At 45.5% G+C, this 27075-nt stretch overlaps 2 protein-coding genes across 6 annotated transcripts in view; both read left to right on the forward strand.

Moving 5' to 3' along the window:
* PEDS1 (plasmanylethanolamine desaturase 1) overlaps positions 1-1876 on the forward strand; it is a 198899-nt gene extending 197023 nt beyond the window's left edge. For all 3 annotated transcript variants that reach the window (XM_075109035.1, XM_075109034.1, XM_075109036.1), the window contains one exon: positions 679-1876. In XM_075109035.1, coding sequence (XP_074965136.1) covers positions 679-800 — 122 coding nt within the window. In that variant the 3' untranslated portion in view covers positions 801-1876. The remainder of the gene's footprint in view (positions 1-678) is intronic.
* Positions 1877-6135: 4259 nt separating this feature from the next.
* Positions 6136-26631, forward strand: UBE2V1 (ubiquitin conjugating enzyme E2 V1). Of its 3 annotated transcripts, none has more exons than XM_075109037.1 (4): positions 6136-6236; positions 17537-17685; positions 21088-21213; positions 21602-26631. In XM_075109037.1, the coding sequence occupies exons 1-4, from the start codon at positions 6215-6217 to the stop codon at positions 21746-21748; spliced, it is 444 nt and encodes a 147-aa protein (XP_074965138.1). In that variant the 5' UTR covers positions 6136-6214; the 3' UTR covers positions 21749-26631. The 3 variants fall into 3 exon arrangements, with proteins under 3 accessions (XP_074965138.1, XP_074965140.1, XP_074965139.1); XM_075109039.1 differs by lacking the exon at positions 6136-6236 and adding an exon at positions 12000-12168; XM_075109038.1 differs by lacking the exon at positions 6136-6236 and adding an exon at positions 12615-12710.
* Positions 26632-27075: the final 444 nt, after the last annotated feature.

A 27075-nucleotide genomic window follows, 5' to 3' on the forward strand; every position in this document is an offset into this window, starting at 1 on the left:
GGTACTACAACAAGATTTCCCCATCACAGGCTTCATTAGCAATCCATTACACACACTTTCATTTTGCCCGGGGAGAGCATAATACATTTAGGTACCTTAAAAATGAAAATTGTTGTTGGAACTAGCTGAACTTGAGGCTTTATTTAAGAAAAAACTTCGTTTAGTATGCTGAGCCTTAGTGGTGTTCAGGCCTCTCAGAAATCTTGATTTTTTTTTTTCGTATTATTATTATTTATCTTTTTCTAGAAACTGTGGCTTTGATAACGTATTTGAGATTTCAGAGCAACATTGTGTGCATTTACTTTCTTGCTTTACTACCTACTGAGAAGCACAGGGAAAAGCTGAGCTGGCTTTGGTGATGGGGAAACTAATTGGGGGAAAAATAGCTGAAATTGCTGGGTTGAGGTTTTTGTTTGGTTGCTTAAATTTCAGTACTAAATGTAAAGTGCTGCTAATGCAAGAGTCTTCCTTCTAACACAAATCACTCACCTTGATGGTACCTTTTCTGATAGCTCTTCCATGGCCATAGAGTAGTCCACCTCTGAACTCCCCTTACATTTACCTTGTGTTTAATTTAAAGAATGTTATTAAATAAACATTGCAAGACATTGAACTTTGGATGCTGTGACCAGCTAATCCTTTTCTTTTCTTTTTTTTTTTTCCTTTGCAATCACTTAGGCTGGCTGAACTATCCATTAGAGAAGATAAGATTCTGGAGGTGTTTGGAGAACATTATCCAAGGAGTTACTGGGCAGAAGCCGAGAGCAGATGACATGAAATGGGCTCAGAAAATTAAATAACACTTGCCAGCCTTCTGCAATCCTTAATTTGTTGCCAATGTTGGTTTTTTTAAAAAAAAAATTAAGCCATCAGCCAAATTCAAGACCTGCAAAGAATAACAGACTCTAAAGCACAAACTAAAAAGTGCTAACACAGACTGTAATGAAAAGAACTAATTCTTAAAACAATACTTGAAATGAAGATGATTACTCTTACTCAGCACCTTTTTGTTTAGCCACGTCTGCTTACGTCATAGAAAATAGTTCGTCACTGTATCTCGTAAGGCTATCGGGCAAGCCAGAAGGCAGGACAGTCACTCCATTGGTACATGGTGGCGTCGTAAACATGTGTTGTATCAACATTATTTAACGCTTCAAAAAACAGCTTGTTGCCTAAGACCTATAGGGAGAACGGTGACAACAGTTTGTCACTCCGTGTTTGAGTCCAAGTACGCTGCGTGAAAATGGTGCGTCAGAGGAACAGAAGCCTATAAGGTCATCACCGTTCAATGCACTTAGTGATTGGTAAACTTACAGCTCCGTCTTCACTATCATGTTAAATCTAATTGATGTAATGTGGAACAGACTTTGAGAACCCCACTCCACCAGTGGGCCATGAATCTTCAAGTGTCCTCGGTTTCCCTTAAAATAAAATTGTTCTACTCTCTACGTGGAATTGAGCAAACCTTTTCTGCGTCAGCCTTCAACGTCGCGAGCCTCTGCGGAGAGGGAGGGCACCCAGTACAACACATGCTCATGTTTGTTCGTGCGGAGTGCTCACTGATGAGTCTTCTATTAAGTGTTTCCTACCCTAACAATAAATGTTTAAAATAGTTCTAGCATTGGACACATTGCAAATAGCCGTATTCAAGAGCTCAAGGTATCAAACTTGTAATGTTAGAAGGGAAATGTCAATGACTGGTGTTTTGTTCCTTTTTTTTTTTTCCTGTTTGTTTTTAAGGTGCTTGCTTGTTTCTGTAAATAATATAAAGCCTTAATCTCTTCTGGTGTAATGGAATAATATTTTAATGTGATGTTTGAATGTATATAATATATTTATAACAAAGCAGTTGGATAATACTAATCAAGTTTGTTAAGTCTTGTTGCTGTTCTTCATTTGTGCATTGTCAGCACTTAGTCCAAGAACTTGATCACTGGTTGCGAAATGCTTTATGCTATTCCAGCCACCTGAAGCACCTTGCAGCCTGTTAGGTCTTGTTTAGGTTGAAGTGCTCAGTTGGTTTTCAGCTTTGTAGGAGGTTGACACTATTACACCAGGCTTCAGCACTTTTCAAGAAGCGCAACTGATTCTGCTTTGGAGGCTAAGGAGTAATTCTGCTGCCCTGGGGAGGGGGTGCCCCCAGAACATCCAGCAGGCACTTTATCAAGTGAATGTGGTTTGGATCGTGATTAATTCTTTGCTAAATGAAATCTTACTGAGGGTCACATCTAAGACTGTTTTCCCTTCCCTAGTTGTAAACTGTGTTGAATTCAAACTGTCTTTTCCTGAAGTGTATGGTTATAAAGGGGGTTTTGAGTCATGGGTTTAGACTAACCTTGATCTCGACTTCATCAGATATGATAGACCACAACTTCTTAAGGAGTTGGGGCTTGGCAACTCCCTCTGTGAAGATGGCTGAATGCAGATGTGTCTGAGCTGGGTTCTACAGACTGAAATTGCAGTTGGACCCTTCGTTAGAAAATATTTAATATATTTAAATGATTCAGACCCTTGGAGAACTTTATACCATTAGATGAAACTCTTGTTTACTCCAGTTGTCATAGTCAATATCAGGTCTCCATGTAGCTCGGACAGGAAAGAATACTTCTAAATGCATTTAGTTGAAATGGGAGGAAGCGGGAGGAATACTCCTTTAATGCTGTTATTGGGGAAGACAGGTTGTGATTTCATGCTGTCTTTGGTGAAAAGAGCAGGTTTTCCCCTTTTTCTCCCACCCATGCCATCAAAAGCCTCGGCGAAGGAGGTCATGTGTGAGAACACACCAGGTATAAGAACACGGAGCCCCGGGGGGGCAGCCAGGAGGTGCAGGCTCGGTTAGGGAAGATTGTTGCGAGCTGGCAAGTTCTTAGTTAATTATTGCCTACTTCTCTCAGATCTGGGTGCTTAAGAGGTTTGATTCTGTGCCAAACCTGTTGGCTCAAAGTTGTTCCTAGAAGTCATTTTACCTCTACCTGTTTTAATTTCCAGGTACTGATTGTTCACCTTTATGTTAAAAAACTGAGTTGTAAATATAAGTTTGGGTGGGAAGAAAGGTAGCTTCTGGTGTCGTGGAAGTCACTGTGGTGATCATTACTCTGAATTAGTGAAGTTAGATCCGTTCATATTTGCTATTTGTGGTTGAGACTTACTTTAAATTTCTTTGGTGTCACAGGTGTGGCAGGCGTTGAACTGCACAAGTGCTGGATGCTGGTGAGGTGAGGGTGCCAACTGCCACGTGCCCACAGCAAAGAATGCCTCTCCTTCTTCCTCTTCCCTTCCAGTGCGTGTGTCCTGCAGTTTTAGAGGTGTAGGAATGCTTAGGGAACAACACCTATTGCTGTGAGTACAAAGAACTGCAGTACTTCTACCATCTTGAGAAGCTTAAATTCACACCTGCTTCTACCTTGAGACTCCCATAATCTAATAGATTTGTAGTCCTTGGTTGTCTGTCCTTCCTGCCATCATCCCTTTCTTCTCCTTTCCATCACCCTTGACCCCAGTCTGAGTTAAGTAGACCAGTGTCAAAGCCCAGTACAGAACTGGGTGGGTGCTCAGGACTCCTGCATAAAACCACCTTAGGCACAAAGTTCCCTGCGAGCTCATCTCTTACTGCAGATTTAAATGCTAAGTGAACAGCAGTGGTGCAGCATATATAACAAATGGATTTGAAGCACAGAAGTAACTAGAATTTCTACTTCAAGAGTGCTGTTGAAGGCAATTGCTGTTGCCCAAACCTCTCTCAGCCGCTTGATCTATAGTCTTATCAGAAACAAATCTGAGCTGCTAATACTGGTGGCTGCTGGGGTTATCTATCTGTTAATCTTACTTAATTATGAGAAACTGGGACAGCAGTTAATCCCCGGGTGCTGTTCTCGAGCCCTGAGGCAGCTCTCCCCCGGAGTGGCCCGATGTGTCCAACACCGCTGGCATCTCCCCGGGCCCGTGTTAATGTCCCCGTTCATAAGGCAATGCCGAGGGACAGAGCCTGTGAGCGAGGTTTGGTTTACTAATCCTTGATCTTCCCCTCCCTGCCGTGAGCTGAGGTGTATCTTAAAGCTTTCTGTTCCTTGGAAGAGGATTAATGAATGCCTGTATGGATTGGCTTGGTTTTCAGCCTTCAGTCGGTTTCTGGAAACCGTTCCACCTACTTTAAGAAGTGGATGCTTCTGTAAAATCAATACAGCAATTCTGGAGCAAAAGGCTAGGTGGATCCTTTTTAACAGATGTAAATCTGGATTAAGATAAATTTGTCTTAAATTGATTAGGAACAGATTAGAGCTAAAGCAGAATAAGTCACTCCTTTTGAACTCCACAGAGATGGCCTGCATTTCAGTTTAACTAAATGCTTCTAAAAGCTATTTGATTTCGGTCTGTCTCTTCCACAGAAAGATGCAGCTAGTCTCCTGCTCTCTGGTCCTTCAGGAGAAGGTCTTCCAGGCCTTCAGCTTCTGCCGAGTCTGTAGTTGCCCTCCGACAAGCGGCAACTCGTGGTGGTGCGAGCACTTAGCAGGAGCAGGGGTGTTCCTGTACGTGTACCCGTGGCATTGCAGAGACCCTACAAGCAGAGCTGTTTGGGGACTCACTGGCAAGGGGCAGCGTTGCACTGTGGTAAACTGAGGGAAAATTGCTGCAAAGTGCCTTAAAATCATGCTTGGCCTTTTCTTAAGCCAGTCTTCAGGACAGCCTGCTGGGGTTGGGTTTGGTGTTGGTTTTGAAGGTCCCACGGATGCATTTCAAACTGCTTATCTTTCTGATGTCTCTCAACTTCTCCAATTTTGTTTGATTTTGCTGCTGGATCAACTTACCTGTGTTCTCTCTGCTCACCTGCAGCCTTGACCTGTCTGCTGCCTCTGAAATACCGGGGACAAACTAGGGGAGCCCCTTCTCAGAGCTGGCGTTTGCTGGAATAAACATGAAGCAGTCGCATTTCCCAGGGAAAGGGGGTGCTCTTCAAGCCAGCCTAGGGACCATGAATGCATTGACAGAAGTGTCTTTCTGGCATGTTTTTTTCTGCACTATTAAAAAAAGAAAAAAAGGAAAGAAAAAAAAAAAAAAGGTCAAGAACTGGTCTGGCCCACAGCTGCTTGCACACGACAGCAGGGCCAGCATCAGCAGACCTGCCTATATGAGGTAAGGCCAAACTAGCAGCTTTTGGCTCAGCTGTGGTGTCTGTCTGTCTGTAGTCCTCCTACAGCCTGACTAGCAGCAGGCTGAAAACGTGGAAAGGGATCTCAGGGTGGTAGGGGGTTAAACCAGTCACCCACCTTGACCCCCAAGGTTTATGCTGCCGGAGCGAGAGGGACTCTGGCTGCTTGATGTCAACCACCGTCATCCTGCCGTGCTGAGCGCCAGGGATGCTCCTGCGGGCGGCTCCCCCACCTCCTGCCCGGGTGCGCTGAGCTCGTGTGCCACCTAGCTGCTCCGCGGCTGGCTTCGTCCGCCGCTGCTCGCCGCGGCCGAAACGCCGTGCTGCAGCTGGGCGAGGCGAAATCCAACCAGCGAGACCATCGTTGCTGTTGTAAAGAGGGTTCAAAGAATAATTGCTAAAACTGGTACCTTGACTCTGTTTGCTGCTAAAAGCTGAGGACATTAAAGCTGGCTTAACTAAGTACGTGGCTGAAAATTCAATGGGTCTCCAAAACATTCTGCTTTGCAATTGTTTCTGCACATTTTCGTACAATGTCTTGGGGCACAGGTTTTCTGAATATATGTTGCAAGACAAAGCAGAATTAATTTCCCTTTTTTTTTTTTTCTTATTCCTGTTAACTGGAGAGGGACAAGGGAAGACGTGCTGCTAATTAAAGCATGGCATTGTAGATCTTCCTCGTGTTCCTTGTGTCTCTTCTGGCTACAGCTCTAGATGCCTATCGGCTACTTTAGGCCTGAAAATATTTTTCATTGCCGCGTGCTGGCCAGCAGCAGCCCCCTGAAACAGAACACGAAGTACGTGGAGGTGCTTCATGTCCTCTGTGCCGCAGAGCGGACCCCCAGGCCCGCGCTGGGACCCCGGGCCGAGGGCAGGGGGCAGCCCGCCCGCGCGACGACGCTCGGTAGGCGCTCTGCGTACACCGCAGAGCTGTCCGCGCCGCCGCCCCAGCCCCGCCCCGCCGCGGCCTCCCCTTAGTGCGCCCGCCCGTAGCGCACCCTCGGCGCGGCACTTCCCGCGTTGCGGTGACGTGTGGGAGGGGCGGGGCTCCAGCGGCAGCGGCGCAAGATGGCGGCCACCACGGGCGCGGGTGAGCGGGCGGCGGGCCGGGCCGGGCCGGGCGCTCCTCGCCGCGGGCCCCGGGGCCGGCGGGCCCGGCTGGGGGTCAGGGGCCGGGGGGGCAGCGGCGGGCGCTAGGCTTGGAGGCGCCCGGCGCAGGGATGAGGGCGGCGGCGGGGCAGGCCCGGCCCGGCCCGGCCTGGAGGGTGTCCGGAGCCCGGCCGGGGGTGGCGGAGCCGTCTCCGCTCCTTCGCCGCGGCTCCCGGGCAGGCCCGGCCGGCGCCTCCCCGGGGGCCGGCGAGGCCTGGCGGTGGGAGCGGCCCCGGTGGGGAGAGCCCGGTGTGGGGCCGGGGGGAGCGCGGAGCCGCCCGGGCCTTGCGGGAGGCCACCGCGGCGCTCCGCGGGCTGGCAGCGGGAAGCGGCGCCGGTCTGGGGCCCCCTGCCCGGGGCCCCCTGCCCAGGGCCGGCCACGCCCGCAGCCCCGGGCCGGGCCCCCCTGTGAGGAGCGGGCCGAGGGCACCCGGCTGCCCCCCGAGCACGGCCGGCCGCCTGTGCCTCCCGGCGGGGCCCCGGGCGGGCGCTTCCCTGACGGCGCTCCGGTGCTGGCGGGCTCTGCCTGCTCCGAGCCGGCCCCGGGTCGCCGGGCTTGGTAGCCACGGAGCCGCGACCGGAGCTACGTGGGTGAAACCAGCCGCTTTGAAAATCTTTTTCACTGGTAATATCTTCCTGTTACGTTAGGAGGATGTAACTTCCTTGTCAGGACGCGTGTGCTTTAAGAAGTCAGTATGTTTCTCCCCCCCATCCCCTTTAAAATTGCTCCCACCTGCTTTGAGCAGTTAAACACATCCCAGCTTTGTGCTTAGCATTACGCATTAAACAAAAACACCGCAACTAGGTTGTGAGTGGGTTTTTTTCTGCTGACGTTCGCTAATGAGCTTTGACAGATAGTGTAAATTAGTTTCATTTCTGTTTAGCCAGTTTCATTTTCCTGTTTTCATAAGTCCGTACAGGGTTTCAAAGGTGCCACTAAAGTACTCATTTTCCAGTTGCTTCCTTTAAAGTTTAAAGAGATCACCAGAAGACCACTCTTGAAGATGTGACAAAAATATTTTGGAATTCTGTTTTTACAGATAGGTCTCTATCGATGACCGCTTTCAACTTTTAAGAATAGCCATCACAATGCAGACAATTCATAGTAATCAAGTTTATAAAAGCACTTTTAAAAGGCAGTAGATGCTGTCCTGAGGAGTGTGTTTGAGTGTACGTGATGTGAGGTGTGGGAGTGCTTGATTAAAACACACAGAAAATGTAGTGGAGCCCTCTTCCTCCTCTTATGTCACGCTACTCGACTACCATACTTTCTCAATAATCCTTCCAAGCTGCTGGCTTTTAATTTTGTATTTGGCTGGAAGAATAAGGCAGATATTTTTCTTTTTAAGCCAGTGCAGCTTTGTGAATTGATTGTCTGGGTGGTCAGAGAGGGGTGTGTGTGGAAAGGGACTTGGGCTGCGGTGATAAAGTCCAAAGCTAGTCCTACTGCAGAGCTTGCCTTTTGCAGCGAACTGTCTTTGTGATAAGCTGTTGTTAACCATCGTCTGCTAGCCACATTGCGTCTTTTGGATTGCTTCCTGTTATTTCATGGATTTCTGAAAGCTGTCCCATTTCCTTGGTGTTGGAAGCGTGAAGCAATACGCAGCCAGGTGGATGCGAGCTGGGGGCTCAGTTCCTTGTGTCTATAATGTGGGCATCTGACCAGTGCTGCGCTTCAGCTACTCATGAAATCCTGGGTGTTTAACTGCTTCTGTGGGGGAAAAAATAAGAGAATCACTGTGTGACTTTTAAATGCATGCTGCAGTAACACTGAACTTTTGCAGTAAATCTGAAATTCAGCCTGGGAGAACCTTCCGATACAGCCAGCAGCTTACAGTGGTGGCAGCCCTAGAGCTTTGTCCAGCTTCAGGTCAGAGGCTCCCTGCCAGCAGTGGTCTGCGTGCTCTTGTTGCATTAGTGAAGGATGGAGATTGTCCTCACAGGGAACAGCATAGTGTCCTGTTACTGGTAGCGGTGGTGGCACTGCAATGCAGTTTGTATGGTTCCTTCTTGACACTGCACCGGAGGCATCGCCTGGCACATTCAAGTAGAGCCTGGAAGTGACACCTTCTTGCTCTCTGCTGCTGGTGGGTTTGCTGTGGGGCTTTGGGCAAGAAGCTTAGTAGTATCTTTACTCATATATGAAACAGATTTTGCTAATTCTTGGTTCATGGAATCTTACGTATTCAGATTTGTTTGTAGAACACTTGTATATGTTCGATATCCTAAGTTTATAGTCCTTCAGCAAAAGAGCATAAGTAGAGGTTAAGGATGAAAAATACTGAGTCTTTCTTTAAAAGCAGCTACTGAACCAGAGGAAGAAATGGTAGCAAATGTCTGTGTAACCTAAAAAGGTCATAGGGCTAGTCCTGGGAATTAGACAGGTAAGCCTCATATTTGTATCTGATAAACAGGTAGAAATGATTAACGGGGGTGGGGGTGGGGGAAGCCTTTCCCTGGCAGAAATGTTATGATGCAAAGTCCACCAGTATCACTTATATAGAGGAGTGTTCTATGTTGCTGATAACATGGGTTTCCCACAGGCACAATTAATATGAATAGAAAGATAGGGTTGACTTTAACCATTCTAAATGATAATGTAGCAGGAGACTCATTTGTAGTCTCATAGGAGACTACGAACACCCAAACTGTAAGCGTATGTCTGTCCTTCAGACTGAAATATCATGCAGGAACGCTCGGCTGGCTCAGGTACCAGAGGTGATCTAGCTGAGAAATCGAGGGTTCCTCAGAGGCTCACGTACTCATGGCCCTGCAGGGAGGCTGGGCTGCGTGGAGTCTGTGTTACAGTTAGGCTGCAGGAGCTTGTTCCATGTTGCTGTTCTGCCGGCTCCAGTATTATAATGGGTCAAAACCTGACTGTGTTGGCCTATGGAATCCTGGTTTTCTCACTTTCATCCTGGGAAAAGTTTTTAATGACCTCATTTAAACCACTTTCTCTCGTAGGTCTGTCTGTGGGGTCTGTTGCAGGGCTGTGGCAGACAACGCGTTTCCCAACAGCCTGGAAGAACTGAGCAGTAAAGTGATTTGCCAAGATTTAAGTTATTCAGAGTGAGAGGAACGTGAAGAACTCCAGAATGACAATTCATTAGGTGAACGGGCACGATAGTACTGATACACGTGGCTTAATATTGCCAACAGAGAGAAAAGCACAGATCGGGTTTAGTACAGTATATTAAAAGTATGTATTTGTTATTGCTGGGGTGTGCATAACATCACTGTAAACTCAAAGTTATGCTTGTGAAAAGCAAGCAGGACGTTGCAATGCAGAAGGAACTGCATGTTGAAGGATATAGAAGGTGTACCCTGCCTCTGCAAATGGACCGTGAGGTCTCCTTTGGAGCACACTGCGTACAATAGTCATTGTTATCTCAAAATAAATATTGCCAGCCACCAAGTAGTTCTGAAGTCTGTAAGTGAAATACCCAAGGGTAGGGAAAAAGTAATGGAAGAGAAACTGGGAAGGTAAATTATGCCTTCTTAAATGAGGTGGACTGTAAGAGCACATGAAACAGCAGGTGCTAAAGGAGTTAATTGCAGAGCTGCTTTGTGTATTGTAATGGAAGGATGCAGTAGATTAAATAAAAGGTAAATAGGTCAAAACTCTTAGTTGAATCTTTTCATGTCTAATGATATAAATTACATAATATATTTGAGAAATGCCATTCTGGCCGAGAACTTTAAATGATTCATTCAGGTATTAAATATGTAAGTAGGTAAGGATCACAGAAGATACAGTACTGACGGATTTTATAAGGTGTATGAAGGTTGGGATTTTCAGGTTGTAAGGGTGTTTTTTTTAACTATTGCAAGTCAGGATGAAATTACTCGGTTTCCATGTGCTGATTAGTTTGTGCACTTTCCTCCCAGGTCTGACCTGGACCTGGCCCAGCAGCAAAGCCAGGGGCGGCGTGCGTCCCGCCTCTGCACGTCGGCTCTGGTGTTAAAAGCCGGAGTCCCGTACCGAACAGGTAGCTTCGCCGTAGTCCGTCAGCGTGGCGTCTTGCTCTCCAAAGCCGATCTTAAAATTGGTGACCCTGCTTGTGCATTCACCTTTTGGGCAGCTGGTGGAGGGCACTTGGCTCTTGGTCAGCAACAGCCGTTACTTTTGACAAGGCAAAGAGGAAATGGTGTTTTTTTCCCGGGCGAGATTCAGTGTGAAGGTTTTGTCCAGAACAGAACACTACCTCAGAGTGACTTATTTTCTAGAGTAACTGCTAGCTGAGCTGGTAATGTTTTGCTTTTCAGCTGTGATATAAGCCACAGAATGTGTCTAATTTTAACTCTTCTGCTGCTGGCAAGCTTTATTTAGCTTCAGACCTCAATACTGATACTGCCAGTCTGCCTCAGACAAATGTTTTAAAGTGATCTCTTTCCAAGTACCGTGCTTAAAGTATCGAAAGACAGAACCAGTGCTCTAGCTTACGCATGACAGAGAGCACTGCAGATTGTTTCAAGTGCTCAGGAAGTTATTTTGGATCTGTGAAATATCTCAGCACCTGTCTGCGTTATCGGAGTGGAAATCATTACTATAAAAACGATGCAAGAAATCTGAAGTTCCTGTCTCCTGAAAGTTGGTGAGACAGTTGCTGAAAGCCTTTTATTCAGTTTTAAATATTCCATCACTTCAGAAACTTTAGATACAGTTGTGACAAAGAATGATTCGTTTCTTTTTTACAGTTGCAGTGCTGCAAGGGTAAGCTATCCAACTTTCAATAACTGTAATTTCTGCAGAGAGGTGAGAAATATATTGGGAAAGATGTAATTAAGGCTAAATATCAAATACACAACACCAAGCAACAGAAGGGGCTTTAACATTTAAGCAGCAGAAGTGTTTAAAGCCATTGGATTTCAGTTCACTTGAGTTACTGTAAATCAGGAACAAATACAAAAAGCAGAGTTAAAATTGGCCTGAAAGGCCTGAAAGTTGCCTGTTATCAGTGAAGTTGTCAAGAAACCTTCAGCAAAAAGATGGTTTCTCTTTTTAGAGCCTCTCATGAGTGAAGTGTGTTTTCTGCGTGCTTTGCTGAGGTGTTCTGTGCGGTATTTTTGTGCTTTAATCCTGAAGAGATGTGCTTGTAGCTTGATTTCACTTTAGAAAGTAGAGAAATGTATTCTTGGAGTTTTTGTGAGAGATGTGTATTTTATTCTACTGAAAAAGATTCGAGAGAAGGATCTCTCGGAGGCATGTTGTCCACTTTATTTCACTGGCTTCAGTGTGCTGTTTTCAGCTTGATAAGGTTTCTAAATTTGGAATTGCTTCCACTGTATAACTGGGGGAAAGGAAAAGATTAAAAAGCATAGCCTGTCAGGAAGTGTTGTTTTTAACTTGTGAGGTATACAGCATATTTTTAACGTGAATGTAGATTTAAGACGAGAAAAATCTCAGACTGGTAGGATCACTTTCACAGCTATTGCTAAGGCGCATGCAGTTATGTATCTGTGTATCTCTAGTGGTGCTGTGACATGAAGTGAATCCGAGAGGGCTTTCAGGTCTTTAAACGTCCAAGCTGGCATTTAACTGTCTTCCAGGAATAATTCTGTTCTTTCCTAGTGCAGAGCTTTCCTTAGTGAGATTGTGGCCAGGCACGGTCAGCTCCTTCTGTCCTCATTTCAGCTTGCTGTCTCAGTCTTGCAGCTCATTGCTAAGAGAACAGCTGGGCGGCGGGGTGCCGTGGTAGCGAGGGCTCGTCGGTACCGGCCCGCCTGGCAGTGCTGGATTAGGTGAGATTTTCAACAAGGAAAACAGAAGGTCCTGACTCTGAAGGCTGAAGCAGTGCCACCCAAACCCTAGCAGCTTCTCAACTGCAGCTTTGAGCTCTGTGAAGACACATCCTGGCTTTCTGGAAAACTTGGTCTGTGGCTTGGTTTTGTTCTCTAGTTTGCCATAAAAATATTTCATGAGCTTTTTGTAACTGGTGAACTAGTGTGCGGGGTTGAGGCTTCACGAATGCACGTTTACTATAAGGTGAACTTTTAGAAAGACTATGCAAACCTGTGCCACCAGAGATCTTTCCTTGGCAGTACATTATAATTTAGCTTTCATGGGTTTGCTGTTGTGATTAAGAGTAAATATCTCCTCCATGCTGAAATGGTTTTTTCAGTTCAATTTCTGGGAGCATTTCTGTGTTGTCAGGCAAGCTGCAAGTGAAATAATTATCTAGATATTATTGTATTTTTGTATCAAATGAAGCTCCTATTTGGGAGTCTTCTTGAACCATGGTGAAGGCTAAATTAAAATGCATAACCGAAAGTACTTTCGACAACCTGATTACTTTTTAATCGCCTCTTGCTTTATTTAGGTTTTCTTGTGTTAAATGAAGGACTCTAAGGAAACAAACCTGTTTTTCTAACTGCCTTGAAAGCCTCCATTGCTACACTGAAAAGATTATGCAAGGTATTTATTGCGGGGCGGGAGGATGACACGCAGTTGACTCATGGTTGTGTCAGCTGGCGCAGGACATCTCCTAACTCTGAGTCTGCCATGGTTTCGCCATGGAAGTTATTTGGCAAATACTGCGTGTGCCTAGAACAGATCAGATGACTTTCTAGGAATCTTGGTGGACAGTGAACATGATGATGATATGTTTGCGTGCAACCACAAGTGATAAAGCTTGTCTGGTTTCTGAGGTTCAGGTCCCAGCGGGATGTGGTAGCTGGCCATGAGTGCTCCAGGCCATTGCAAATGAAGAGGAGACGGGGTTGGCTTAATGGCTTCATGCATCTTTCCAGACTGACCAGAGGGGTGAATCTCATCTTTTATTCTGCCTTGCTTAAGGGCAGGTTATTTAGAAATTATTTAATGCATTTATGATCACACAGCCGTAGTCTTTAATATGTAGCTATGTGTTTTTCTTTCTGTTGAATCCCTGAGAATGTGTCACGGGGGGAGCTGAATTACAGTCTTTGATGTGACTCTGAACTTGCCTTCTGGAGTGGCCGAGGTGCTGGTCTTCCATGCTACACCTCTGAGCTTTAGCATAGGGACAGAACATTTTAAGAAGGCAGTGATGCTGTTGGACAGGATGGTTTGTTATAAAGTGACCAATCATCTCCCATGATGATATTATTTTCTGTGAAGTCCACAAAAACTCGGATATACATACTTCACTTTTCATACCTCCCTTTGCCAATGATGCTCCTGGAGTGCTCACCAGTAAGCAGTTGCTGTGGAATTAATAGTCATTTATGTTAACTTTTTCTGCGTGATAGGAGCCCATGCGCAATATGACGTGCTAGCGCTCTGTAGACCTCAGACTTGTCAGGGAACTCTAAAATCCTCTGTGACTCCTCTATGGCTCTGATTCATGCTGAATCAGAGCAGCTGTATCTGGGGAGAGCTTGGAAATAAAATTGCCTTCTCTTCCCATGAGGTCGTAAAGCCAAGCCTAGCGCTGGTTAGCAAAGGTCAGAATTAAGATTGCCTTTCAGCCTTGATTGCGGCCTCCTCAAATATATACATGATGATGTAGTTTTTAATTACATGATGGCTTAATTTTCTTCACGCAAGGTTCCTGGCTTGCTCGGTGAACAGGAGCTTGATGCTCAGAGGAAGGGTAGGCAGGCATTGTTTTTGGTTTCCTCCGTTGGTGCATGGCCTGCGTCTGCTTAGTATAAAGCTGATTCCTCCTAGGTTATTTGTTTTGGTCTAAGTAAATATCAGTAAATTATCATCTTCACACCACTGATAAATATGAAGTGCTGTTATCAAGTACTGAAGTATGGAGATCGAGATGATGCATATTAAGCATCGTGATGTTGTGGTCCAGAAGAGAGTATTTTTTGGCAACACAACACATTTGAGGCAGGTCTTCCTCTGGCTTCAGCTCATCGCTTCTGTGAGCAGGGAGAGGCTCAGGTTGGGTTTCTAACAACAGCCACGGGCGGTTTCCTTTGTGGCGTCACCTGCGTTGTTGAAGAGCTGCTGTGTCAGACCTAAGGGTGGAGTTCCAGAAGGACCTTTTGTTTGTCTTTTGTCCTTCCCTGGCTGTTCCTTTCCCCATGCCAGCAGCTTCAGGCATCACACAGCTGTGAGTCATTCCCCATCGCCAGCTCTCCTGTGCATCTGCTGCAGCAAAAATAGTGAAATAGGTAGTGTGTGTGTTAGTAAAGGTGGCACCTTCTCCTTCCTCCTAGAGCTGTTTCTCTTGTCCCCCGGCTCTTATCCCCTGCGTTTGAGCTAGACTGCTCTCTTCTCTGCCTCCCCTAGCTACAGCATGGAGAGCATCGGGAATATAATTAAAACTGGGGCGGCTAATCTGTCATGATTCAGGACTCCACACTTGAGCCTTCGTATGCCCGAGGTACACAAGATAAATACTTCATACTTTTAAGACTTACTGGGAGCGGGAACGCTGGAGTTTGTCATGCAGGGGAAGTGACAGCGGTCCCCAAGGGGTCCTGTTACTACCAAGGGTTTGGGGCTCAGTTAATCTTATGGCAACGGCTTCACCAGCCCCAACTGACTCATTTCCTTTCGCAGCCAAAGATTTGTATTACTCAGCAGCCGTGGTAACAGCATGGTCTTGCTGGGAACCGAAGATGCAGATTTGGCATGGAGCTGTGTTTGAGTCGTGCTCAGCAGCCCCCATGCGTGTGGTTTGGTGTAGCCGGTGCAGGTCCGGCGCCTTCCGCCGCCGCCTTCTGGATTCTGGGTTTCTCTTCATAGTGTTGCTACAGCTGTGTTACTGAGTCATGTTTCCGCAGAATATTCTTGAACATGATTATGTTGATGTGTATCAAACTGGCCAACAAACGAATTCCTTTAGTAATTTACGCTTTTTTGTTTCCTTTATGCTTGTTTTTTAGTGAATGAAATTTGTGCAACTCTGAATCTGCAGCAAAATCATCACTGACGTTTAGTTACTTTAGGTCAATAATGTATTTAAAGGGGACTTAAAGCTACCAGAGATGTTTGATTTTAAGCACTGCTACATTTCACAATGCCTTAGACCCTCTATTCTCCACGTTGCCAAGCAGCTACAGAGGTGATGTTCAAAGCCCTCGGTCCCTTCCTGACGCCCTCAGAGCTCGGTGCCCCAGCCACGCTGGAGGTGTGGGCTGCTGGCCGAGAAGTTTGCTGGGTTCGCTTTATACACCGAAAGGCTGATTTCCCCTTCTCGTTCTGCTGTGGTAAATAAGTGACAGTGAAGAAGGGGATTAATTATGGTTTTCTGTTGTTATGTGCTGGTGAATAATTAACTTTATACTACTGGGGAGGGGCTGAACTCCAAACCCCAAATCCAACCTTTTCATATGTCAGGTGAAAATAACTTTATTAAATACATCCTGGCAATAATTTTGTTGCTGTTGGAGAGAGACATGCTTCACACAGGTGCCTGGAAGGGTGTGGTGGGTTGACCCGGGCTGGATGCCAGGTGCCCAGCAAAGCTGCTCTCTCACTGCCCTCCTCAGCTGGACGGAGAGAGAAAATACAGCAAAAGGCTCATGGGTCAAGATAGGGACAAGGAGAGAGCATTCACCAATTACCATCACAGGTGACACAGACTCGACTTAGGGAAAATTAATTCATTACCAATCAAATCAGAGTAGGGTAACGAGAAAGAAAAGCTAAATCTTAACAGCTTTTCCCCTACCCTTCCCTTCTTCCCGGGCTCAACTTCATTCCTGATTTCTCTACCTCCTCCTCCCCAGCCCATGGGGGCTGTAGTCAGTTCATCACATGGTGCCTCTGCTGCTCCTTCCTCCCCACAGGAGGACTCCTCACACTCTTCCCCAGCTCCAGCGTGGGGTCCCTCCCATGGGAGACAGTCCTTCCCAATGTGAGTCCTTCCCACGGGCTACAGCTCCTCACGAACTGCTCCAGAGTGGGCCCCTTCCAGTGGGTGCAGCCCTTCAACAGCGGGCTGCTCCGGCGCGGGTCCCCGCGGGGTCGGAGCCCTGCCGGCAGCCTGCCCCAGCGTGGGCTCCTCTCTGCGCGGGGCCGCAGGTCCTGCCAGGAGCCTGCTCCGGCGCGGGTCCCCGCGGGGTCACAGCCTCCTTCAGGGACACCTGCCTGCTCTGGCGTGGGGTCCCCCACGGGCTGCCGGGGGATACCTGCTCCACCGCCGACCTCCCTGGGCTGCAGGGGCACAGCCTGCCTCACCGTGGGCTTCCCCACGGGCTGCAGGGGAACCTCTGCTCTGGCGCCTGGAGCACCTCCTCCCCTCCCTCGCTGACCTTGGTGTCTGCAGGGCTGTTTCTTTCACACGTTCTCGCTCGTCTTCGGCTCCAGTTGTGCGGGGTTTTGTTTTTGTGTTCCCTTCTTAAATATGCTGTCCCAGAGGGGCTACCACCGTTGCTGATGGGCTGGGCCTTGGCCAGCAGCGGGTCCCTCTTGGAGCCGGCTGGCACTGGCTGTGTCGGGCACGGGGGAAGCTTCTCGCAGAAGCCACCCCTGTAGCGTCCCCAGTACCAAAAACTTGCCATGTAAATGCCGTACAAAGAAGTGGTGGCCTAGGGTGCGTTTATGTTTTGTGATGACTGAGGTATGGATATGCTGAAGAAAAACAAGTAATTAAGTCCCCTCTGGCCTGGGTTCAAGATCCTCCTTCGCCATGGACTTAGTGTGTGACCTTGGATATGTCACCTGAGCTCTCTTCCATTAATCTAAAGGGGATAAGAAAAATTCCGTGTTTTGCTGTGTGTTTTGAAGATAAATGTGCTATCAACTAAGAAGTGCTGAAATTCCTTGGTGGCGGAGGTCATAAGTACAGAGGATGCTACTGCTGCTGACAAAGCCCGCTGAAATTGAGATTAACCTACTAAGGCTATGAAGGAGTTTTATTTTTATTTGAATGATGTTTTTAAAAGCTGTGAGTGAGCTGAGTGATGTCAAGCCTCTTGTGGTGTTGTTTTGTAGGGTCTTTTAAATTTTTGTACTGTAAATCATACAGACAAGTGTGAATTCGAGCTCCATAAAACCACATGTATCCCTGAAGGGGCAGAGATTTGCCTTCATTTTACTGCCTGCCCTAATATCTGCCCTGTCAGCATTCTAACATGTTTAACTGTGGATACCTTGATTTTGCTTGTAAAATCCAAGCCAGATATGGGGATATCTTTTTCATAGTGTTGAAATATTGTCATTCAAAAAATAGTGATATTTTAATGTTTCTACCCAAAATGCTTTCTGTAGAATGACCAAAAGTATCAGTGAAATTACTTTAGCTTTATTTCTTTACTAGATTTCTCAACTCAAAATATTTTTCTGATTGTTTTCAGGAGTAAAAGTTCCTCGCAATTTTCGTCTGTTGGAAGAACTTGAAGAAGGTCAGAAAGGAGTAGGTGATGGAACGGTTAGCTGGGGCCTTGAAGATGATGAAGATATGACACTTACAAGATGGACAGGAATGATTATTGGGCCTCCGAGGGTAAGTACCCACTTAAATATTTAAATAGTACTGTTACTTTTTTCTTCCCCCTTCTCTTAATATAACCACTGAATTAGAAAACAAAACACAAATGAGTGAAAAAACACTTCAGCAAGTGATTTATGTTGAAGGTTCAAGTTCCATATAGTAATGGGTTTCATGTATCTATATGTCCTTGCTTATAATTTGGAGTATTTTTAGTGTCTTTCTCTGGTTAGTTCTGTTACATGTCTGCTTTATATTTACAGATTCATTAAGACATAACTTTTGAGATTCCAGGATTCTAGTAGCCTGTACTCTTGAATACAGCAAGGTTTAAAATCCTTCGGCTAGTGAGATTGCGTATGGAGCTAATGTAGGTAAAATGTGGATGCTTTGTTCAGTACTGCTAGTCTTTCTGATGTTTCTTGTTGAGTTTATGGGTTGGTTTTTATTGCAGCAGTACTGACTTGCTCTTGTAGAGTTTCAGCTAACTCAGGAAACCCAAATTTTAATGAATTCAGTTTCTTCTCTGAATGTTCTCTCCCAGTGTAGCTTCTTATAATGCCACTGGTCTTTGTGGTAGCGTTGTTGCATCCTCTCTCTCTTCTGCCCCCAGACCCCACTAAACTGTGGGTGTCCGCTCTGATAGTGAACTTGAGGTCTTAATTGTGCATTGTACGTATGCATGCATGTATTCTAAAATCCAAACTTGTCTGTTGTCTCCAGTTTCACTGTGTATCTCTCTTCTGTTTCCTTAATACCCTTACCATGAAGTGCAAGTAGCTGATTCTCCTCCCTGCGTTGGTAGATGTTGTCTTCTATATCTGGCCTCAGTATCAGTTCTCAATAATTCCAGTGTTCTCAATCTATTACATCAAAACCTCTGCAGACGTTTAATGATGCTGTTGCCCTATGTGTTTCCATTCTATTGGTTGCCTTTTCTGACATACGGTGAGGTTGTGCAAGAATTTCTATTATAAGGGCATTACACGTGCAGTATTTTCTATCTCATCCAGAAGAGTTGTTTACTTCTTGTCTGCCCTTGTTAACATCTCCCCATTTGTGATCATTTTGTTTACGATATGCTCAAATCATTTTCTAGAACAGCATTTGATTTTAGAACATTGGGAGAGTGCTAATGAGCCTGCATTAAGACTGTGAAGAACACTCGCTGTGTGCATACGCTTTATGGAAAATTTAAGCAACCTTGAAATCTAATTTAGAAAATTAAATAGAAACTGAAATGTGCAAACAGGCATGTGCTGACTTGTCAGCGGTGATAGCGGTATGACATGAACTACAAATCTCTAACCAAGGCTAGAGGACTATCACAGAAGATGATTCAGCTGTGCCTCTTTCGTCCTTCGGAAACATTTATGAATACAGATATTTTTCGAAAATTGTCTTGACTTTTCAAGCTTATTGCTTGAAAGCAACAGGCTGTATTGAGAGATTCTGGGAACTTTCAGTCATTCTTGTTTGCTAAATGGCTGTCCTGCTTTTAGCACTGTTCATGTTCAGTTATATTATTACCATTTTTTTTTCGTAATAGGATGTGGGAATACTGGTTCTGGAAAAAAAAATTTAAAATCCTATTTCCTTCTGGGTAGAAAGCAGTCATGGTTGTAGTAGGTGGAAGATGTCGGGCATCCTGGAGGGAATAATCAACGGTGGTGCAGAGTTAGATATGTGCTGCTGCTCTGAGTGTCCCTGCTACCATACATGGAAGCATGCTTCTCCTTCCCAGACTTTGTGCGGATGGTTTTGCAGCCAGTGATTCATCTTGTTTATACGAGCTATTTAAAAACAGTAGCACTGTCAAAACTTCAGCTTTAGCTGCACATGTTTTATATTGGCTATAGACGTGTGCACGGTTAAGGCTTTCCATTCACTAGCTTTAATGCGGTGCCGTTATTTGCAGAGACCCTAAAGACCTGCACCACCCTCTGGGCTGTTAATTGCTCTGGGCACAAGGCACACTCAGGGACTCGGTCAGGAGACGTGGGCAGACTGAGCAGAGCTGACAGATGACTTTTTTTCTCAAAAAAGTTTGTGAATGTGGTGTTTGTCACCGCCCTGGCTGGACACCTAAAAGGCCGTGTGGCCAAGGTGCTGGAGGAGTGACCGAGAGGTACCCCTGCCAGCCAGCACTGGCCAGGTGCTGGTCCCACCACAGGTGGCTGCAGGCTGCTTCAAAGCCACTTCATTTGCACAGATGAGAAGCAGCTGAATCAGGAAGTCAGTTCTAGTATTTTTGGTAGTGGTTTGCATCAAAACGCTCATTAAGGGAAATATTAAGATGCTCAGGGGCATAACAGGCCCTTGAAAGGGGTTGCATGGAGTTTTGTACTGAGAAGTTTTTGTATGCTGGGCAACTGTTCTTAAGATCCTGGTGGAGCCATGGTGCTCCGCTGCCACGGGCGAGCGGGAGCTGCTGGCTGCTTGTGGGCTTCTGCGCTCACACGTTCGCCTGGATTTTTGCTTGTGGTCGCTGCCTTGTAAGCGTAACGTTCATTGCAACGTTGAAGGTGCAGAAATTTGTGTCAGAAGCTCTAAATCTGGAGAGCTTGTCTGCCTAAACCTCCCCATGGTGATCTTGTTCCTGTTGTATACTTCTGCTGGCTGCCTGCATTGTCCGGCTTAGCTAGAGCTCAGTGCCAGGCTGCACCAGGTCAGTGCATCAAAAATAGTTATTCTCAGGATGCAGAATAACATTAACTGTTGTTTCTTTTAATTAATTTTAAATATTGAAGGATCAATGCAGCCTTGTTACATTTGTCTATTTTCTATACCGGTTGATTGGTTAGTGAAAAATTCATGATCCAGGCTTTCTCTCTCTTGGCTGTTAAGTACAACAGAGTGTTACTTGGGTGGAGACGAAGTGATAATGCCTCGTGTGATCGCGATGTACTTTGCAATGTGTTGAATCTTGGAGCATTCGCCTTTCTGAGAACTGGCACATTGGTTTATGACCAAAGAATGTTTTTCGAGCGCAGTTCTAGGACAGGCTGACTTTAGATAGTCGCCGAAGCTTGAGATGTGGCTTCAATTTCAAGGTAGTGTGTCTGATTAGTAAACTGATAAAACAAAGCAGCTTTATAAAGACTGGTTGAAAAATAGGTATCTGAGCTATGTGATGATTAAGAAAATAATTTCAGTTGGTGAATGGGGAGCAATGCCAGTTTCATTCCTTATATGAAAATTTGATGCTTAAAAGGCCAGTAGAATTTATTACCCTGAAGAGGTAACGTTTGAAACTCTGAATATTATAAAAGGAACCCAAACTGGAGGTAGCCAGCATAGTATGTAAGTGGCTGCCCGTATGTGCAGTAGTTCGCATGTCCCTAAAGTAACCACTGTTTTAACCAAATGCTATTGAACTGCCTGATGTAATTGTTCCCCCCTTTCTTTTTCCCTCAGACAATTTATGAAAACAGAATATACAGCCTTAAAATAGAATGTGGGCCTAAGTATCCAGAAGCACCTCCATTTGTAAGATTTGTAACAAAAATTAATATGAACGGAGTAAATAGTTCTAATGGAGTGGTAAGTCTTTGGTTTTTATTTATTTTAACATGGTTTTCCTGTGCAGCTTTGAATTAATGCCTTGTTTATACTAGCAACTCGCTTAACTACTTATTGCTGCTGGTGCCATCTTCTCTGAGTGGATGGAAAGGGGGGCAGAAGGGAAGTATATGGGCCACGTACGTTCTGAATTAGAAATGTGGGATTTAATTTTCCTACCCTTTTGCAACTCAAATAGTCACATCGTGTGGGGATTTATGATGCTTTTAGGAAACCCCTTGCTCGCTTTTGCTTTCTTTGGTTTTTACTACTCAGGTTCGTTATAGGATCTTCAGCTGGAGGGTGTGGGGGGAGTTAAGTCTATCAAACCTACCGATTCTGACAGGAATGGTGTTTTTGTCTATTTTAGGTGGACCCCAGAGCCATATCAGTCCTAGCAAAATGGCAGAATTCTTATAGTATCAAAGTTGTTCTGCAAGAGCTTCGGCGTCTAATGATGTCTAAAGAAAATATGAAACTTCCTCAGCCACCTGAAGGACAATGTTACAGCAATTAATTAAAACAAACAAACAAACAAACAAACCATGCCCCCCTTATTCAATTTAAGCTGTCTTCATTTTCCACAGTAGTAAATTTTCTAGATGCATCTTGTAGACCTCAAAATACTGGAAAGGAAGTTCCCATTCAAAGGAAGTTTTTCTTGAGATACTGTAAATGATACTAATTTTTTTTCATTTGAAATATAAGTTGTGCTATAACAAATAATCCTGTTGTGTAACCACTGTCCACATAGCTGAACTTCTGGTATCAGGAAAAGTCTATTTAAATTTATTACTGTCGAGACCAGTGTGGCACATCTAACTTAACTGTGAAAGCATACATCCCACAATCACCTTGCTGTGTGTCTGGCCTGGGTTTTGGTTTTTTTCTTCTTTTTCTGTCTTTTGCAATAGAGTCAAAGCTCAGGGCTATTTATTAGAGTAGACACAAAGGTTTTTGCTTCCAGTACTACACTGGGCTTTATGGACTACTAATGGGGATGTGTGCTAACCTCAGTCATCCCTCCCTTTGTGCTATCTCTAGTAAAGGCTGAATGTGACTGTGGTCGTTTTTGGGTTTTGTTTTGTTTTTTTTTTTAAATGCCCTGATAATCTGGGGCAAGCTTTCCTTCTTCCCTTTGGCCAAGGCATAGATTGTATTTCTCTTCCTGGTCCCCCTCACCAGTGACATGGGCTTTGGGTTAGGGATTCAGGGTTCTTTTAATCTCTTCCCTCTTCCCCTCTTTTTAGTGGGGGTGCTGCTTTCTTTTTGCCCCTCTTTGTGACTCGTCTCACCCCTGGCCGGCAGGGGTAAGCGCTGGGGCAATAACTTGACCTGTTCCCTCCTGCTTATCGTTTTGGGTTTGCAACAAATTTAGTCTTCACCAGCCTGGGGAACAAGAGTATCTATTCTGCTCGCAAACTTGGATTTTCCCTGTCCCTCGAGCACTGCTGCCACACCGCCAAGCTGGCCACGGCTGATGTTGTTAGAGAGGCTTTTGACGTGGTGAAAAGAGCAGTAATTTACCAGGATTGCCGAAATCTTCTGCTGCCAAACTTTAGTGGGGAAACTCTGCACGTAGAGGTTCTGAACACACACTCCAGCTCAAATAGTTGTGTTTTGGTGCTTTGGATTGACCCAAGAATGTTAACTAACGAATTGTTGCACTTACGTTTGGCCCTTCTAAAGATGTGACGGCTACAGACAAATCAAATCAGTGTGGTAGATTTCATTAGGATTCTGTAAGTCTTAGAAGAGAAATCTCTTCAGTGAAGACTTTGGGGAAGTGGTTCATACAGCAGATTAAGGACCTTCGTTGGCTTTGCATCCTGGCAAATCACTGCCTTTTCTGGTTTACTGTTTCGGACCACTAACTGCTGAAATGTGGATGCAAGCTTACATACAACCAACCTAGTGTGTCCTAAGTTTTATGAAAAATTCAGTGTTTGTGTAAAAAAAGGAAGAAAAAAAAAAAAGAAAAAAATGAAAGTAAAAATAAACACATTTTGAAGCAGCAGCTGTCAAGTCAATGAACAATTGATGTTTCCATTAACTCTTTTGAGGAAAATATTAGTTGTAAGGATTTAACATCCGCTGTAATTAAAGTTTAACATAACAGTATTCCATAAGCAGCCTTTTTATTGTATCAGACCATTGCCTGATTTTAATATAATAAAAAGTGTGCATTAATATTAGAAGGCTTTAATTGTATTTATGTTTAGAATTCTGATCCCTTATGGAATTCCTGATTTGTTGGAAGTCTCTTCCTACAGATCACATTTAGCTAACAGTCTGTAAACTGGTGGCGAAAGGCAATTGTCTTTATCCAGCTGCTGCTGCTCTGCCAAGGAGAATCTTTAGTTTTAGTTCAAACCCCAGACTCCCGTAGTCCTGGAAGTTGGTAACGTTACGTGATGCTAAGGAACTGCTGAGATGAATTTCCAGGTACGTGTGCTGTCCGAAGGTGCTGTGTCGCTGCAGCGACCTTTATGTGCTGTAGTCCTGAGGACGTCAAGTCCCCGTGCGGTGTGTGTTACGCTGTCCGTCGAGTTCAAGGAGGACTTCACAACCTGAAACGTTACCTCTTTTCCCTCAAATAGCGAAGTGTAAAAAGCTGACCTTCTCTCGAAATCTGGATAAAAACAGGGCTGTGAAATTTTGGCCTTTTCCAAGAGTAAAGCGTCTCCGCTTCCGAGGATTGCCAGAAGGTACTCGCGCATTCGCTGCAGCGTGGTGGTGGAACAAGGTTCTTCCTGGGTTAGGAATGAAAAAGGGAGTGACCGTTCGTGAGACACTGAAACGTGCTGCTGGCTGCTGGCCCGGAACACTGCTCGGTCGCTGGGTAGCTCGGAGGGTATCTATGAAGACAATGCAACTAATACTTTGTCAGCATCGTGCGTGCGTGTGTGTGTTTGTTTAAAACAGCTTGGTATCTAAAGATGTTAAATGGGAATTGGAACAATGCTCAATAATTATAGCGTGCTGCTTGATTATCTTTGTTTTTCAGAGCTGTTGCAAGAGCGCCCTTGCCCTGCTCGGGATATGTTTGGTGCATGTCTGGGGCCTCCCCAACCTTCGTACTTGGAGAAACAATTTTAAAACCCTGAAACTGTTTTGCTTTGCAAGTCTCGCAGGTTAGGGCATTCTGCTCTGACCTGGGCCGTGCCCCGCCGGGAGCTGTGCAGGCAGGAGCCGTGTGTTAACAACGTTTGCCAAACGAAGTTGGGAGGTGCTTTGAAAAAAAACGGGGTTCACTGTAAATTTTCTCACCTAGGAGTTGCAGTCCTTGAGCACATCAGTGCTGCGATGCACTGCTGTTCCGCTCAGCCAGGTAGGAGCGGTGCGGCAAAATAACGCGCCGAGCGTCAGCTGCCCTTGAATCTACGTGTTGTAGCTTTGCCAGTGTACACGACCTGTAAACCACGTAGTGGAAGAGACCGGTCCTCCCACAGCCTGGCTGCTTGCTCGTGCTTCGGAAATGAGGTGCCGAAACAAAACTGTCTTACCTGTATTTATCCTGACTCTGGCAGCGTAAAGGCAAAGCGTTTAGTTGATCCCCACTGACCCTTTGTTTATGTCCTGAACCAGTGTCTCCTAAGAGAAAGATATGACGGGGTAACAAATAAAATAAGTGGATTGGCTGTAAAATAGACGCTGTTCCTGGAGCAGTGCTGCTGGAGGTGGCTGAAGCAGTGTGCGGGGAGGTGGCCGTGCGGCTGCGTTACTGCTTGCTGCAGGGGTGGTATGAGCCATCCTTGTACCTTCCAGTGCAGAAGCTGGATGCTTCCAGTAAAGAAACCTCACCCACCAGTGCTTTCCGTGGGTCTGGAGCGAGCTTTTGACTCGGCTCATAGTATGAAGACGGTAGAGGGAGCTAGCAAGCTTCACAAGGCTTGGGTCCGAGTAAGGTGCAAACGCTGCTCAATTTAAATGTTAAGTTCTCTTGTGGGAGCCACTTTTCATATTTACCCTGAATCAATTTCAATTTTAAAAGCCTGTTTATTATGGCTTTCTCACTGTACAGGCGCTAACTTGCTAGGGGAAAAGCCAGCACCGCAGTGAGATTTCAATTGTTAATAAAGACTAATTGTTGTTTGCTTCTTGCTTTGTTGTAATTAAGCTCTGTGTGTATGTAGGCAGCATACGTTTAAATACGCCTTTTCTGTACTGTTACAACTTCTTGCAGTGCTTTGGATTTAAAACTTAAGTTGCTTCCGCTACTGTTAGAATAATTTTTAAGCCAAAAAGTGTCGTCATCAGCTCCATGAGACACCAGTGCTGTCTGTGGTTCCCCTGGAGCCGCACAAGGACGCGGCGCAGGAAGAGCAGCCGGTGAGTGCGGCGGTGCCCCTCGGTCTTGGGCAAACAGCCCGGCCGAAGGACGGGCTGCTCCGAACGCTTTATCTTGGGGCTGCTTCAGAGCCATGATACCGGAGCTCCCTGCAGCACTACCCAGCAGATGCGATGCGGAGGGACTGATAAGTTGTGCCAGTTTTAACAAGGGAAGCAAATGCAGCGGAGATACGCAGTGGGACGCGCTCTTACCCCATTGCCAGATACCAGCCTTTGTAGTGTCTTGTGGAATCGTAGGAGCCGTTTGTGGCTGACCTTGGTGTTTGTGGGAACTGGCCATTAGGCGTTTGAGGTCAGTGCTTACCTACAGGACTGTGTGTCCTACATCAAGAAACAGCGCAGTGAATTCAATATTTCTTTCAAGCTGGCACTGGCTTACGCTGAAACAAGGGAGTTCCAGTTCTGCACCTACCTGTAAATATGTGTCTGCTTAAAGCTCTACCTACCTTTAGCTGCAAGAAGGTGAAGAGAATTTGGTAGTGATAATATCTAAAATTTTTTACATATTGTTTTATATTTAAGAAGCTTTTTCTGATGGCTTGGAGTTTTCCTAAGTCAATGGAAATTGCCATATTGCATTCGTCTTTGGCTCGGGTGCTTTCCAAAAGCATGCTAACCTCGCTGTTTACTAAGGTTCAGCTTCTCGTTTTCTCTGGTCTTGCTGTAGCAGATCGCTGGAGAATGTGCTTAACTTTTAAGCCTGTGAAGAGCCCCGGTGAAGTCAAATTTAAGTTAGGCGCATGTTTAAGTGCTTTGTTGGACCAAAGCCAGCACGCTCAGCCTCTGCTAGGAAAAAGGCAGTTTTAGCCTTTATTGAGCATCTTCTTCCAGGTCCTCCCTTCTTGGTGCTACGTCCTTGGTGCTTGTGCCTTTACATTTTCCCCCCGATGTCTCCCACATTTGTTGTAACAAACAAAAGCAAAGAGCAGAAGACGACGTGGAAGATAAGGAGATAAGCTAGATTCTCATAATTTTATATCTGTCAAGCACCCTGTCACCTTCATCCTTATCTCCTTTTAAATAAAGCCTTCAAAGGGTTTTCAGAAATGCGGGTCCTGTCCTAATTTTCTGCCTCTCGAGCCAGGTTGTTGGTGGCTTTGCCCTGACATGTATAAAAAGCCCTGTGGTACCTTGGTGGGTAATAGGAGGGGAGAATAAATGTGAAATGGTCTGCCAGGAAGTCCCTTTCCCCTCTCCATCGCTCAACATTTATTCTTTCATGTTGTATTATTTCATTAGGTCTCCGTTCAGCGAAGAATGTTTCAGCATAGCCGATGCTGAAGTTTCTTTGGGAAGAAAAACAAGCAGTTCTGGAAAGAAAAGGGAAGCGAACTTCGGAGCCATCTTAATCAGAAATTATGAGTATGTTTTCCCTTCTACTCGCTCTTTTTATAGAGCTGCTTTAAAACCACGTGTTCATAATTGGCCTGATAGTGGTCTCCAGATTTACGGAGAATGGGGTTTTTGCTTGCCTTGCGGGGGCTTTCTGGG

Source organism: Phalacrocorax aristotelis, chromosome 13 (assembly GCF_949628215.1).
Source record: "Phalacrocorax aristotelis chromosome 13, bGulAri2.1, whole genome shotgun sequence".
NCBI classification, from domain to species: domain Eukaryota; kingdom Metazoa; phylum Chordata; class Aves; order Suliformes; family Phalacrocoracidae; genus Phalacrocorax; species Phalacrocorax aristotelis.

Coding starts and splice junctions, on each gene's coding strand:
- UBE2V1 (XM_075109037.1), top strand. CDS start 6,215: ATGGCGGCCACCACGGGCGCGG. Junction 6,237..17,536: donor GGCGGCCACCACGGGCGCGG/GTGAGCGGGCGG, acceptor GATTGTTTTCAG/GAGTAAAAGTTCCTCGCAAT. Junction 17,686..21,087: donor TGATTATTGGGCCTCCGAGG/GTAAGTACCCAC, acceptor TTTTTCCCTCAG/ACAATTTATGAAAACAGAAT.